The 12,734-nt window shown below is 37.8% G+C and overlaps 1 protein-coding gene across 1 annotated transcript in view; it reads right to left on the bottom strand.

The window, feature by feature from the left end:
- Positions 1-7,573, bottom strand: part of LRP2 (LDL receptor related protein 2) — a 153,320-nt gene extending 145,747 nt beyond the window's left edge. The window contains exon 1 of the mRNA XM_012555290.1: positions 7,555-7,573. Coding sequence (XP_012410744.1) covers positions 7,555-7,573 — 19 coding nt within the window. The remainder of the gene's footprint in view (positions 1-7,554) is intronic.
- Positions 7,574-12,734: the final 5,161 nt, after the last annotated feature.

The following is a 12,734-nucleotide window of genomic DNA, read 5'->3' as shown; positions in this document are numbered from 1 at the left end:
AAAACAGTATGTGTACTACTGTTTCATGAGAAACTATTTGTTCTGTAAGCCTTCACCTGAAGTATAATAAAAGAAAAAAAATCAAAAAAAAAAAAGGTAATATATTTCCTAAGATTTTACATAATCTGAATTTTAAGTATCATAAGTAATGGTGGTAAAAAAAAAATCTATTGTCACTATTATAAATGCAAAACTTTAAGCATGCATTTAAATAGAATTTTAGAACTTTAGTGCTAGAAAAGTTATGGTTTCAGTAATAAACTATACTAGAAAGTACATACAATAAAACCTCTATTAAATGCAACACAAATAATTAAAACCATTTGTTCACTGGAATTTTGTCTGTATTACACTTTTAAAAAGGCAATCACAAAATAAATTGATATCAGGGATCTAATCAAAAATAGAGTTTTCAGTGGCCATCTCAATTTTGGGAATTACAGTGTCTATAGCTACATTTCTGATTAGCCAATGAATGAATGTGCTGACAGTCAGAATATTAAAATATGCAATAATTAAATTTCACAAGAACTTTAGATTTTTCAATAAGACTTATTTTAAGAAGATACAAATGGAAAAAACTACCAAGAGGCAAAAAACAAGAGTTCCAACCCTTGCAATAGCACTGACTCCATCCCCTACATCATTCTAAACTTGAATGTCTTCATGAGGACAGGAACTGTTTCTCTTATGCACTATTGAACCTTCACTCAATAAATATTTTTTGCTTAGCATCATGCACTTGGATTTAAATTCTCTGATTCACAGTTTTCTTACCTGCAAAATTTCTGACCTGTAAACTCAGGTTGTGATGGATTAAAGAGAGCCTTATGAAAAACTAGCACAGCGCCTGAAGTACAGAGGTCCCTCTAGGAAGGGTGGTTCCCTCCTGGGCACTCCCATCCCTACTCCAACTCAAACATTCTAAGAGTTCTAGGAAGTAAAATGATTGGGAACTAATACCTTCAAACAGGATCCATTTCTTCCCCTAATATCTGATTGAGAGAAAATCTCCAAAACCTGAGTCACCTTGCTTAGCAGGAGGCTCAGCATTGAAAGCAAGGATGATGGTGGTTGCCTTACCTGCTGCCCATAAACAAAGCAACTGAAAATTAAGGTTGATTCTAGGAAACACTGACCAAGATAGAGACAAAAATCAAGCCACTCCTGCCACTGATGTCTGATATCCTTTTTTATGCATCTACCATTTTTTTCCAAGGAGTATTTTTATAATTTTATCTGTTTAAATCACTCTATCTCAGGTGGTCCTCTGGAATTTTGATGTGAAATACTGCAAGTGTATAAATTAAACACAAAAATTGATAATAAATATAAAGGCTTTCCCAGAGTAGGCCTCAAATCATTATACTGCATACTAAACGTGGATATGATTGTTTTTCTGTAGTCATAAAACCATTTGATATTGTCCTTTGCTCATGCCTCATAGGTACAGAATTGAGGAAGTCAAGAAATGTGGGATTTTAATCAACTGAAACTAAGGCAAAAACTTTCCAATTAGAAAGTTCAGAGATTCTCCAGGTCCTAAGGCAGCCTGAGTGCTGCAAATGGTTAAGTGCTCACCTACTAGCCAAAATGTTTGAACCCACCCAGAGGTACCTCGTAAGATAGGCCTGGCGATCTGCAACTAACAACAACAACCAGGTCCTAAGTTCAAAGGCATGAAATATAAAACGCTTCCTAAAAGCATTAAAGATACTCATTTTCCTCACTCTCTAAATTTTCTCTTAGATATTTAACAGAAAAATGCTATAACAGCAAGCATGTTTTTTATGACTAAAATAATATGTGCTAACCCTTTACAATACATTCAAAGGAAAACTTTATCTTAAAGTTATTACCTTCCTTCTGGTTGAATGAGAATGTATAAACCTAGATACCCAACTCCTCCAAAAAGAAGAAGACATCCCAGTGCCATGACCCCACCCTCACTCTCCCCTGGTAAGCAAACAGAGACCTTATCACCCTCCTAAGTATATTCTTCACTGCTCAGAGCAAATGCTCCAAACTCAATTCAATCCAAAAAAAAACATGTCATATATCGAAGCTCTGGTAAATCATTCATCTATGTGCTTTTAAGGATGCAGAATAACAATTGTCAGGAAAGTACTGTAAGGGAATAAACCCTTTGCCCACAACAGTTTAGCTCTCTGCAAGCAAACCAGTACAACCATCCCATCTCCTGCCAAAAGCTAAGTTAAGCCACTTCTTCTCTGAGAAGGTTATGTTCACTGTTTACTATCAGCATGCAACACTTCACTAGGCTCGGTAGGTAAAGTTACAAAGAAGGAAGAACTGAAACTTAATAGACTCTTCTGATAGTCCAGGAATGAGGTGATTACGGTCTTGTCTACTTAGATGGTACCAGCTCAGCTTCATTTCCCCCAGCTCCATCTAAAAATCCTTTCCTTCTCTTTCCCTTGAATCTTCATGAAAAGGTCGGCGTTTTCATGGCTCACCACCCTGATCCTCAAAATCTGCTCTCAAGTGAACTAATTCACAGTAAGTTTTAAGTGATTTTTAAAGTCTTCCATAGGTACTCGCACTTTAACGGAAAATAGGAAGCCCTCAAAGAAAAATAAATTTTCTAATTGTGGCATTTTAGGCATCCTCTAATGCTCAAATACCTTCCTTACCAACTTACGGGGCAGATTTTAGGAGGATAGAGTATCTTATCAGGGCTCCTAATATCGTACCATATAGGTTATGGTACGTGTATAAAGCCATCTTTGCTGTTGCCAGAAACCTCGTCAGCAGTGAGATAGCATTCTTCCATAAAAGCACAGGCCGGTTAAAATACCGTCCAAGGGCTTTCCAGGAGAACTTGGTGACATCTCTGGATCAGTAACATGTTTTAGATTAATCTCAGCTGAAGAAAAAGGCCCTAAGGAAATATTGCAAAAGCAATGACTTCAAAAGCCTAAACAGAGTCAGCAATGATTTATTGAAACACTATAGATTTGGTTTTTTGTAAGCTGAAACACTTCACTCAACTATTTCTAACTCAAGAAAGGCCTTCCACTGGAAACACAAGATTTACCAATTTTAACCAATGTGAAATATATACGTATATGTGCATGTAGACCCCCACATACAAGGAAGCCCAATGTTACAAAGCTAATTGATCAAGAAATTAACTTGATTCTCATTCCTAAAAGTGCACTGTATATAGTGCTTATTTGGCCATGTGTTTGTTTTCTACCACTTGATTAACTCAACATGTTTCGATAAATTTGCCACCCTATTGGTTCAATGCCTACTAAATTTGAATACATCATTTCTTCAATTATAAGATTCTGTATTTCCTTTCATTTATTCATTCAACTCAGCATATCTAAAAGCCAACAGCTTCTACAGTAGGTTGAGATGTCTGCATGCTTCATATACTATTATAAAATTTCAGGGGGTGGGGGGAGAATGCTTAGATGTCAAGTAACTTTCCAGAGTGTTAAATACCTTGAGTCATACAGCCTGAGTTGAAACCCCAGGATACAACCCTTTTAACTAACCCTGTGGTGGGCATGTTATTTCATCTCTTTGTGCCTCAGTTTTCTTATCTAAAAATGGGCATAACGAGAACAGAATGAGATAATAAGGCCTAGCACGTAAGTAAGTGTTCAACAAATGTTGCCTATTACTACTTTTTAGACAAGTGTTTTCTGATCTTTTAAACTACATATAAGATTGCTTCCTTTGGAAATTTAAACTTTTTTTTCTATTTCATATATATTTGCTTGTACTGTTATTGTTGTTAGTTGTCTTCGAATCGATTCCAACTCATGGCGACCCCATGTATCCAGAGTAGAACTGTTCCACAGGGTTTTTCAAGGTTGTGATCTGTTGGAAGCTGATTGCCAGGCCTGTCTTCTGAGGTGCATCCGGATGAGTTCGAATTGCCAACCTCTCAGCTATTAGTTGAGTGCTTAACCATTTTTACCACCCAGGTCCTCTTTGCTCTCCTATATTCATAATCTGAAACCTGGACTGAGATTTTTTTTTTTTAATTAACCTAATTATAATGTTATCCCTCCACCCACAAAAAGCTGAGTATTAAGTTATTACTAAAATATCATCTTCATTTTGAATTATCATCTCTCTCCTTATACCAGAGATTAAAAAAGAAAACACATCTGTATTCAAAATGAAAGTGAATTAGAAAAATAGAATTCACAAAGATAGACAAATTAGTAAAGTAAAACCTTATGGATCACTGATCCTGGGGATGGCACAGGACTGGGCAGTAACTCATTCCATTGTGCATGGGTCACCATGAGTTGGGGGCCAACCCCATGGCAGCTAACAACAACAACTTAATGAAATAAACTCTTTGGCACATAATTTCTCTGGCTGATCATAGCTCTGTTCTTAAGACATTGTCAATAATTACTTTTCAAGAGTGTTTAAAACATTTAGTAATAATAAAGAACTTGTGTTTAACCAGTTGTCACTGAGTCGACTCACAGCGACCCTATAGGACAGAACAGAACTGCCTCATAGGGTTTCCAAGGAGTGACTGATGGATTTGAACTGCTGACCTCTTGGTTAGCAGCTGAGCTCTTAACCACTGTGCCACCGGGGCTCCTTGTATTTAACTGAATAATAATGACCAGTTGCCTCAACATAGATAATCCAAAGACATTATTAGTGACATTTACTGAATTATTAAGCTACACATTACAGTATTACTAAACCCTGACATCAGCATCCAAATTTAAAAATTCTCCTCACTTCTTCCTGGAGTTTTTGACTGGATGACATTTTGAAAAAGGCCAAGAATGGAGGAAACATAGATGCCACATCTCACAAAAGAAAAAATCCAGAGCTTTTTCAAAACGTAGACTGCTAATGGTGTCACCATAACAACCATGAATAAAGAGGATTCTGATATGCAGAAACCAGAGAAGCAGCAATGTTTCTAACCTCAAAACCACAGAGGTACATGTTACATACATTTCTGCTATATAAGATCAAAGGTTAAAAGTCAACTTCTAGCATTCTTTTGGCACATGCTATATGCTTATAATTTCCTACCACTGGTCTAGTTCTACCCTTTGGAGACATTCAGAATGTTTTATTGTTCTTCCTCATGATGGTGCTAGTCATTTTGTTTCTGATTATTCTCTTCTCCAAATGAAACATCCCTAGCTTTTCCATCATTCCTCACATAACATGGTTTACAGTTCTCTCATCATCCTCATCTCTATCCTCCAAACTCAGTTCAAATTGTCTATGACTCATCTCAAAATGTGGGCTTTAAAGCTGAACACAAGATGCTCAGCGTCACCGGAACAGCTGTGGCCAGGACACTAGTGGCCTACCACAACATTGATTCTTCCCTTCCTCATCAGTAACAGAAGTCACAACTTTACTCAGGTTGAAAATGTGCTCAGCTATACGGCTACATTGCCCAACCTCTCTTCAGCTAGGTGTGGTCATGGGACCAAGTTTGATCAATGAGATCAGATGTAAGCAGTAGTGTTGTTTAGGACTTCTGGAAGAAGGCACACCCTTCTTTTCCTTCCTCCCTTCATACTATCTGACATAGACAAGAGATGGCTATGGCTACAGCAGTCATCTTGGACAATGAGGTGTCCTTAAGAATGCAAGCTACCAGCAGAGGATGGTGGGACAGCAAGATAGGTGGCTGGATCCTTGGAACTTCCAGACCAGCCCTCTACTGCTAGGTGTGAGACAGACATAAATGTTTATCTTCTTACCAGATTTACTGGTCTGAAAGAGTCTGGAGAAACCCCAAGAGTATGGCCCCCAGACACCCTTTTAGCTCAGTGGTGAAGTCACTTCCAAGGTTCACTGTTCAGCCGGGGATTGGACAGCCCCATAAAACAAAAGGGGACTAATGAGGCACAGCTGTCCAGGGACAAGGACTAGAAGGCAGAAGAGGACAGGAAAGCTGATGATAGGGAATCCAAGGTTGAGTAAGGACAGTGTTGACATGTAGTGGGGTTGTCAACCATTGTCATAGGGGAACATGTGTACTAACTGTTTAATGAGAAACTATTTTGTTCTGTAAACCTTCATCTAAAGAGAGAACAGCAGCACAACTGGAAGAATGTAATCGATGTCACTGAACTGTGCATGTAGAAATTTTTGAAATGGTGTATCTTTGGCTGTGTATATTTTCACCAAAAAAAACATCGAGAAGGGAGAGGGCTAACACGTCGTGGGGTTGTTAACCAATGTCATGAAACAATATGTGTACTGACTGTTTAATGAGAAACTTATTTGTTCTGTAAACCTTCACCTAAAGTACAATAAAAAAATGCCAAAAAAAAAAAAAAAAAGTTTATCTTCTTCAAGCCAAACAGTTGTCTTTGCTACAAAAGCCCAGAGTAGACCAAGTCGATCACTATCTATACGTGATGAAGATGCTTTACTACAACTCATGTTGTTCTTTTACCTTTCCATTCAACAAAGATTTCCTGTTTATGCATGGCCCTGTGCCAGACATAGGATACCAGAGGAGGCAAGCATGACTCACTCTTAGCATCAGTGGTCCTACTCTAGAGGAAGAGATAAAGTACATATACAAATAATTATAATTCACGGTATGATGACAGGTGTTGTAAAAGAGGTTCAGATAACATTCAGCGGAGATCAAGAAAGGCAATGTGGAGGAAGGAGCACTTAAGCTAGGAAGACGTGGGTCGGAGGGGAGGGTATGCTTGGCAGAGGGAAAAAACTAGAACTAGCAAAGAGGTAGGAAAAGTGCAAGGCATGACCAGGATAAAGCCACGTTCTTCATCCTATGTCACTGACAGATCCCTTAATATTACAAAGATTGTGCTTGAGGCTGATTCCCTCATGTGAAATAACAGATGTAAATTTTCAAGATCTATGACATCCTCTAAAGCTACTCACTGCCTTCGTGGAGTCAGGTCAATTCACCAGGTATTTATGGAACACCAACTGTTTTGCTGTCAAATGAGAGCTTCTCCCAATCCATAGGGTCACTCTAAGTTTAAACAAATGTCACCAAACACTTTATATATTTTAAAAAACACCTGAGGTTGATAATTTGCCAATATTCTACTCACCTGGCAAAAATATTTCCAAAGGGTATATTCTGAGATTTAATAAACTGTTTTAAGTGCACAAAGCAAATGTATTTCTCCTTTTCTTCTTAAAATTGGTTTATTCATTTATTTTATTGAGTATATGTTCAATAAACGTTACAGAATCTTTACCTAAACTGTGTCTAGTCTAAGTAAGGACCTAAAATTAGCAATGATGCATAAGGAAAGGTGTACCTCAAAGTGTCTTGATTCATATTCGTTGAGAAGAGGTTTGTATTCCCTCATCCACTTGCCACACTCTTCCCCAACAGTTTTACCTCCTAAAATAAGCTGTTTTTTCCACCAGCAAGTTCTACGGATAGGGAATTTGACAAGTGGTTTCTTTATTTCAAAAGACCACAGCATGGTGGCTGCTCTGCGGCGCTGACCTACCCAAGACTGGTCAACTATGAATGATTTAGCACAGGTTCCCCGTGGGGCCAAATGTTTACTGAATACTCACCAAGTGCAGAACCTTGCATGCTCACAATGTCCTTTAAATCTTCCCAAGAACCTGTAAGGTAGAAATTGCTAACCCCTATTGTATAGTCTAGGAAACTGAAGCTCCTGGAGGATGATCTCATCCCCTCTCTGCCCCCACTGCAAAGTGGCCGGGCTAAATCCTCAGGCTCCAGGTCCAGGTTGTATCCCAACACCAGAAAGGGTTCGGCCACAGATTAACCATGTCCCAGGGAGAATCTGCTGAGACAGCTGATCTGTGGGCAGGGGTGGAGGAAGGGCAATGGGGGAATGGCTAGAGAACTTCTATAATGCTAGGAAAAGCCCAAAGTTTTGCTTGGCCACCTGGGATTTAAATTTAGATTACTGGTCTCAACTCATTCCCATAGTTCAGGCTACCTTCTATACCTTCAAAGGAGCCCTGGTGGCACACTGGTTAAGCACTTGGCTGCTAACCGAAAGGTCGGTGGTTCGAACCCACCACCTGCTCCTCAATGTGGCAATCTGCTTCTGTAAAGATTACAGCCTTGGAAACCTATGGGGCAGTTCTGCTCTGTCCTACAGGCTTGCTATGAGTCAGAATGGACTGGATGGCAGTGGATTTGGTTTTTGGTTTTCTATACCTTCAAGGAAACTGTAGGAATTTTCTCTTTAATACTCTATAAAAATTGAATCATTTTAACATAGGATTTTTTCAACTACATAAAGGTTTACTAAATCCTTAAAAGTTATTCAAGATGCCAAATATTCCTCCTTGAAGCAATCCTAAACAACCCTTTAGTACCCACATCTTACAATGCAAATCCCATGAGTATTCAATGCCTTTCAGAATATGCGTTGGTATATTTGAGGTCACAGAATACAGTTTTTTTAGTGCTCCTGCTTACATGTTTCAGGACAAAATAAAGTCATGTAAGCAGAGGAGAGAATTTTCAATAATGATTCTAAAAAGTAACAACATTTTAGTTGTATATTTGTATGGTATTTCAAAAAATGCAATCAAGTTTTAGAGACTAATGCAATCAATATATCCAGATAGTTCAACAAATTCCCTCTAAATAGAGCATGTAAGGTATCCATTAAAATTTACTTGTAGCTAAGAGCCAAACCCTGTTTCATTTTATTATATCCCCCATCCAGGAAGAAAATAAAACATTGAAAGACTTAATTGTACAAGTTTATCCAAGAGTGAGTGTCAGCATTAGTTGCTACACCCCCATTCTCCCTTAATGTTACTATGTACACACTTACTTATTAAGTTTCATTTTCCTAAATCATTCTTTCAAAATGTGCTGAGGTGAAGGAGCAAAGGTGTCCTGCAGCCTGACTTTTCCTTAAAAAACGATATATTAAAAGTTACCCTGGTGTGTTCCTCTCAAACCTAAGCTTGCTTAAGCTTTCTCATTAGTAAGAGCTGGGGCAAGGACAGGATGAGATGAGAAAGAGAAAATCACTAATTTTCATCAATAAACTAAATCAGGAAGGAACCTATACTAATCTTAGGAGTACAATTTACTGATTTAGTCATTTATTTACAAAACTGATGGAAACGGTTAACAAGGAGTTAATTGATTAAAGTCATCTGATTACCAGTTAATTAACCACAGTGACTTAATCTTCTTTGAAAACATCAACTAACCATTTTCCAGGCATCAAGTGGTAAATCTTTAAATAAAAAATAAACCTCTGTCCTCCTCTTCAAGGGAGATTTCTGAGTGTGTTTTCTATGCAGATTCCAAACTAGCAAGAAACCAAGTTTGGGGTAATATTTTTTTATATGATTATACTGAAAGATCCTCCATCTTTCCAGAGGTTTTTTGTTTGTTTTGTTTCTCTATCATATTTTTATGCAAATAACACTAACCTTCTACATCTTTTTACCAACCACTCCTTCCTTCCCCCAACCAAGTGTTTTTGTAAATGCGCTATACTAATTTTATTTACAGCAACATGTAAAAAAAATTGGCATAGCAGTACTTACAGAAAATACTTCCTGGGGGTAGGGAGTGGTTGGGAAACAAATGTAGAAAGCATGCGTTATTTGCATAAAATACGGTAATAAAGAAAAACTAGCCTCATAACTTTATTATCTGTGCTATTTTGAATTACTTCAAAAATGAGTTAGGAACACTTGGAGGGGAGGGTGATGAACAGTTCTGTTCCTCATTTGTGGTGGTGGTTGCACAAATCTATACACGTATTAAAATTAATAGAACTGTACAAAGTCAATTTTATCCTATGTTAATTGTAAAAATAAAATAAAGCACTACATTATTGCTAATACTCAAAGCTCATCCTTATAAAAACTGTAAAATCTTATTCCCTTTTTTACAGATGTAAAATTAAGGCTATCTACTTGTCCCTACCTCAAAAAAAGGGGGAAGGGGGTTTTAATAAAAACAAGCACTGTTAGTGAAAATCAGAAAGAATACAATAGTCTATGTGTCTCTTGTCAACCAGTTCTCAATTAGCAGATGCACTGCTTCTGTGAAACAAAAAGAGAGTCAACTGTCTGATCTACAGATGAGCCAACAGCACAAGAGGGCTCTGGACTGTGGCCTTGACAAATCAAGCCTGGACCTCCTAAAGGGAAAGAGTGCTAAGGCCTTCATAAAACTACATTTTCCCTTCATTTCTCATTCCTTCAATGACAGTAAAATGCTTGAAAAATAAACCTGGATTACAGTGGGATTCTGTTGCACATATTCACAATCAGTATCAACTATTGAAGACCCCTTACAGGAAAGTGAAAGTATTCAATACAATACTCAGTCTTCTTAGCTCAAGTCCCACTTGGCGCCATGTTTTCTCTTGTCTGCACTATTGTGTTTAATTATTTACAACAAGAAATATCTAATTTTCAGTGTCTTCTAGTTAGTAAGTTCAATTTTTAAACCATGCATTTTGCTTTTCTCTAGAATCTCAGCTTCCGATGATTACTTAGCAAATTCTTTCAACACTTCACTGCACCAAATACTAGGGAAGAAGTAAATTTTTCTATCAGAAGAACTGGAAAAAAATTCAAACTGTTGGTACATAAAAATTAACCATTTAGCAATTGACTTTAGTATTTGACTTTATTCATTTGCAAATTCTTTATTTATTATATACTAACTGTGAGGAAAAATAAGATTTCCTATCAATAGTCATCATTATGGTCTAGAAAAATTATAATTGCCATGCACATTCAAATCCAAAAGGCTCTTCTAGCCTTACCTGGCACTGATGAATACCTAAGCAATGACTGACAGAGTCTTGCAACTCTTGTTGCTTTCTGGGCCAACCTCTTGTTTGTTCTAACAATCTTGTTTCAACTGAGCTAACCAGAAGAAGTAGAGCCATATTAGAAAGTAGGGAGTTCTATCACTGAAGGCTATTTAAAAGATTAACAGCAGAAATCTCCCCATAAAGCCATCCTAAGCAAAAAGACAAACCATAATACCTTCCCCCCTCTCCTCAGAAAAGCTGGATTTAGACAAAATAATTAAGAGATGAAGTTGGCTTCCTTTCAAGACTATCTCTTATCTTCTGGTACCTTCTTCCCCTCTCATGCCTCATCAAAACATACTAGCCTTGGATCTCATTCTCTCTGAACCTTGCTCTGGCAAATGTTTACTGTGCAATACTATCTCAACCAATTAATACAACCTACAGGGCTAAACATTTCTGCATTTTAACAGGAGTTTCATGAGAAACAATGTCTTACTCTAAAGAACTGTCTCTAAAGATGACAAAGCAGACACTTTGGCCAGGCTGAGAAATGCTTTGGGGTCAAGAAACCTGTTAGCACATTGGCAAATGCTTTCTCCATCTCTACAAGAGCAGCCTCCTCTGGGATGTAAATCAATTCAGTTCTCACTTGGCTGTTGGCGACTTTCTTCTAAGACTTGGAATAAGAGAACTTAGTAGGTACTTTCATCAATATTAAATAACAATCACCCTTAAAAATCTATACATTAAAAAAAAAAACCCTTTATGTCACTGCCATCCCTAATATGAAATTAGAATAGAACTCTGATTAAGTACGGATGTTTTGAATTAAAAGACCTGTAATTACAGAGGATGTTTCCAGATAATGGAATGAGAGCATAGGAGAAAGTCAGCAATAAGGAATCAGCCAGTACCTAAAACAATATAGCAGAATGACTAGATTAAACTAGAAATGTACCCTTTCTCAACATAGGATATTTTGGGACAGGGCCCACATCATGGGAATCTCTCTGTCCTTTACAGTAGCTAGTTATATCATGCCTGGAGCTTAAGGTCTCAATCAACATGTATTGAATAAATGAACTACCAACAGTAGCCAAAAAATGTCAAACGGTTGTACCGCAAACGTATAGTCTTGAAATGAGGTCACTTTATCATAATATGGAGCCCTGGTGGTGCAGTGGTTAAGCTGCTAACCAAAAGGTCAGCCGTTTGAATCCACCAGCCACTCCTTGGAAACCCTACAGGGCAGTTCTGTCACTAAGAGTCGGAATCAACTTGATGGTAATGTGTTTGGTTTGTTTTTTGTTTTGGTATCATAATATGAGCCATTAAATGAGGCTTTGTTTGATAGCCTACAGAAGAACTATCTTCTACTTGCTCCTAACTATCCACAATGAAAAGGTAAAAGAATATGAGCTCTGGGTTCAAATCTCAACCACTTACTAATTGGATGGTCTTGGACAAAATTATCTCACCGGTCTTTGCTTTGGTCCTTCACCCCTGAAATTCCTACTGTTAATAAAAAGTAGATAAGTCAACACCTGTAAGCACTGAGAACAGTGCCAGGCACATAGAAAGAGCTCAAAAAACAAAAAAAATAGCTATTATTGTTATAATTAATTCTTGCAACTTCTCTACCTACATATGCATATAACTGAGTCATTCCCCTACTTTAACCTGTTTGGTCACAGTTGCATATGGAGTCCTCGAAAGACTGGGGTCTGAAATAAGAAAGATTGTGTCCACTGGACAAGCAGCTGTGGGCGCTTTTCAGTAGTCTGGGGCCCTCTTTGGTTGGGCCCATTTTTCCTTCATTCATCAGGAACAAGACACATGAAAAGTTGTAACTTGACGTGATGTGCTTTCCAGCACAGTCCATGCTGCCTCCCTGAGTTGGGAAACAACTCCCCTCTTCAAAAAGGGTCTTTTGTTTGATCAAGACTGTTTTCACTGTGCCCAGGTCTCAAACAG

Source organism: Trichechus manatus, unplaced genomic scaffold (genome assembly GCF_000243295.1).
Source record: "Trichechus manatus latirostris isolate Lorelei unplaced genomic scaffold, TriManLat1.0 scaffold00037, whole genome shotgun sequence".
Classification (NCBI taxonomy): Eukaryota; Metazoa; Chordata; class Mammalia; order Sirenia; family Trichechidae; genus Trichechus; species Trichechus manatus.
The sequence above is the reverse complement of the archived record's forward strand: the minus strand, read 5'-3'. Positions and strand labels throughout refer to the sequence as shown.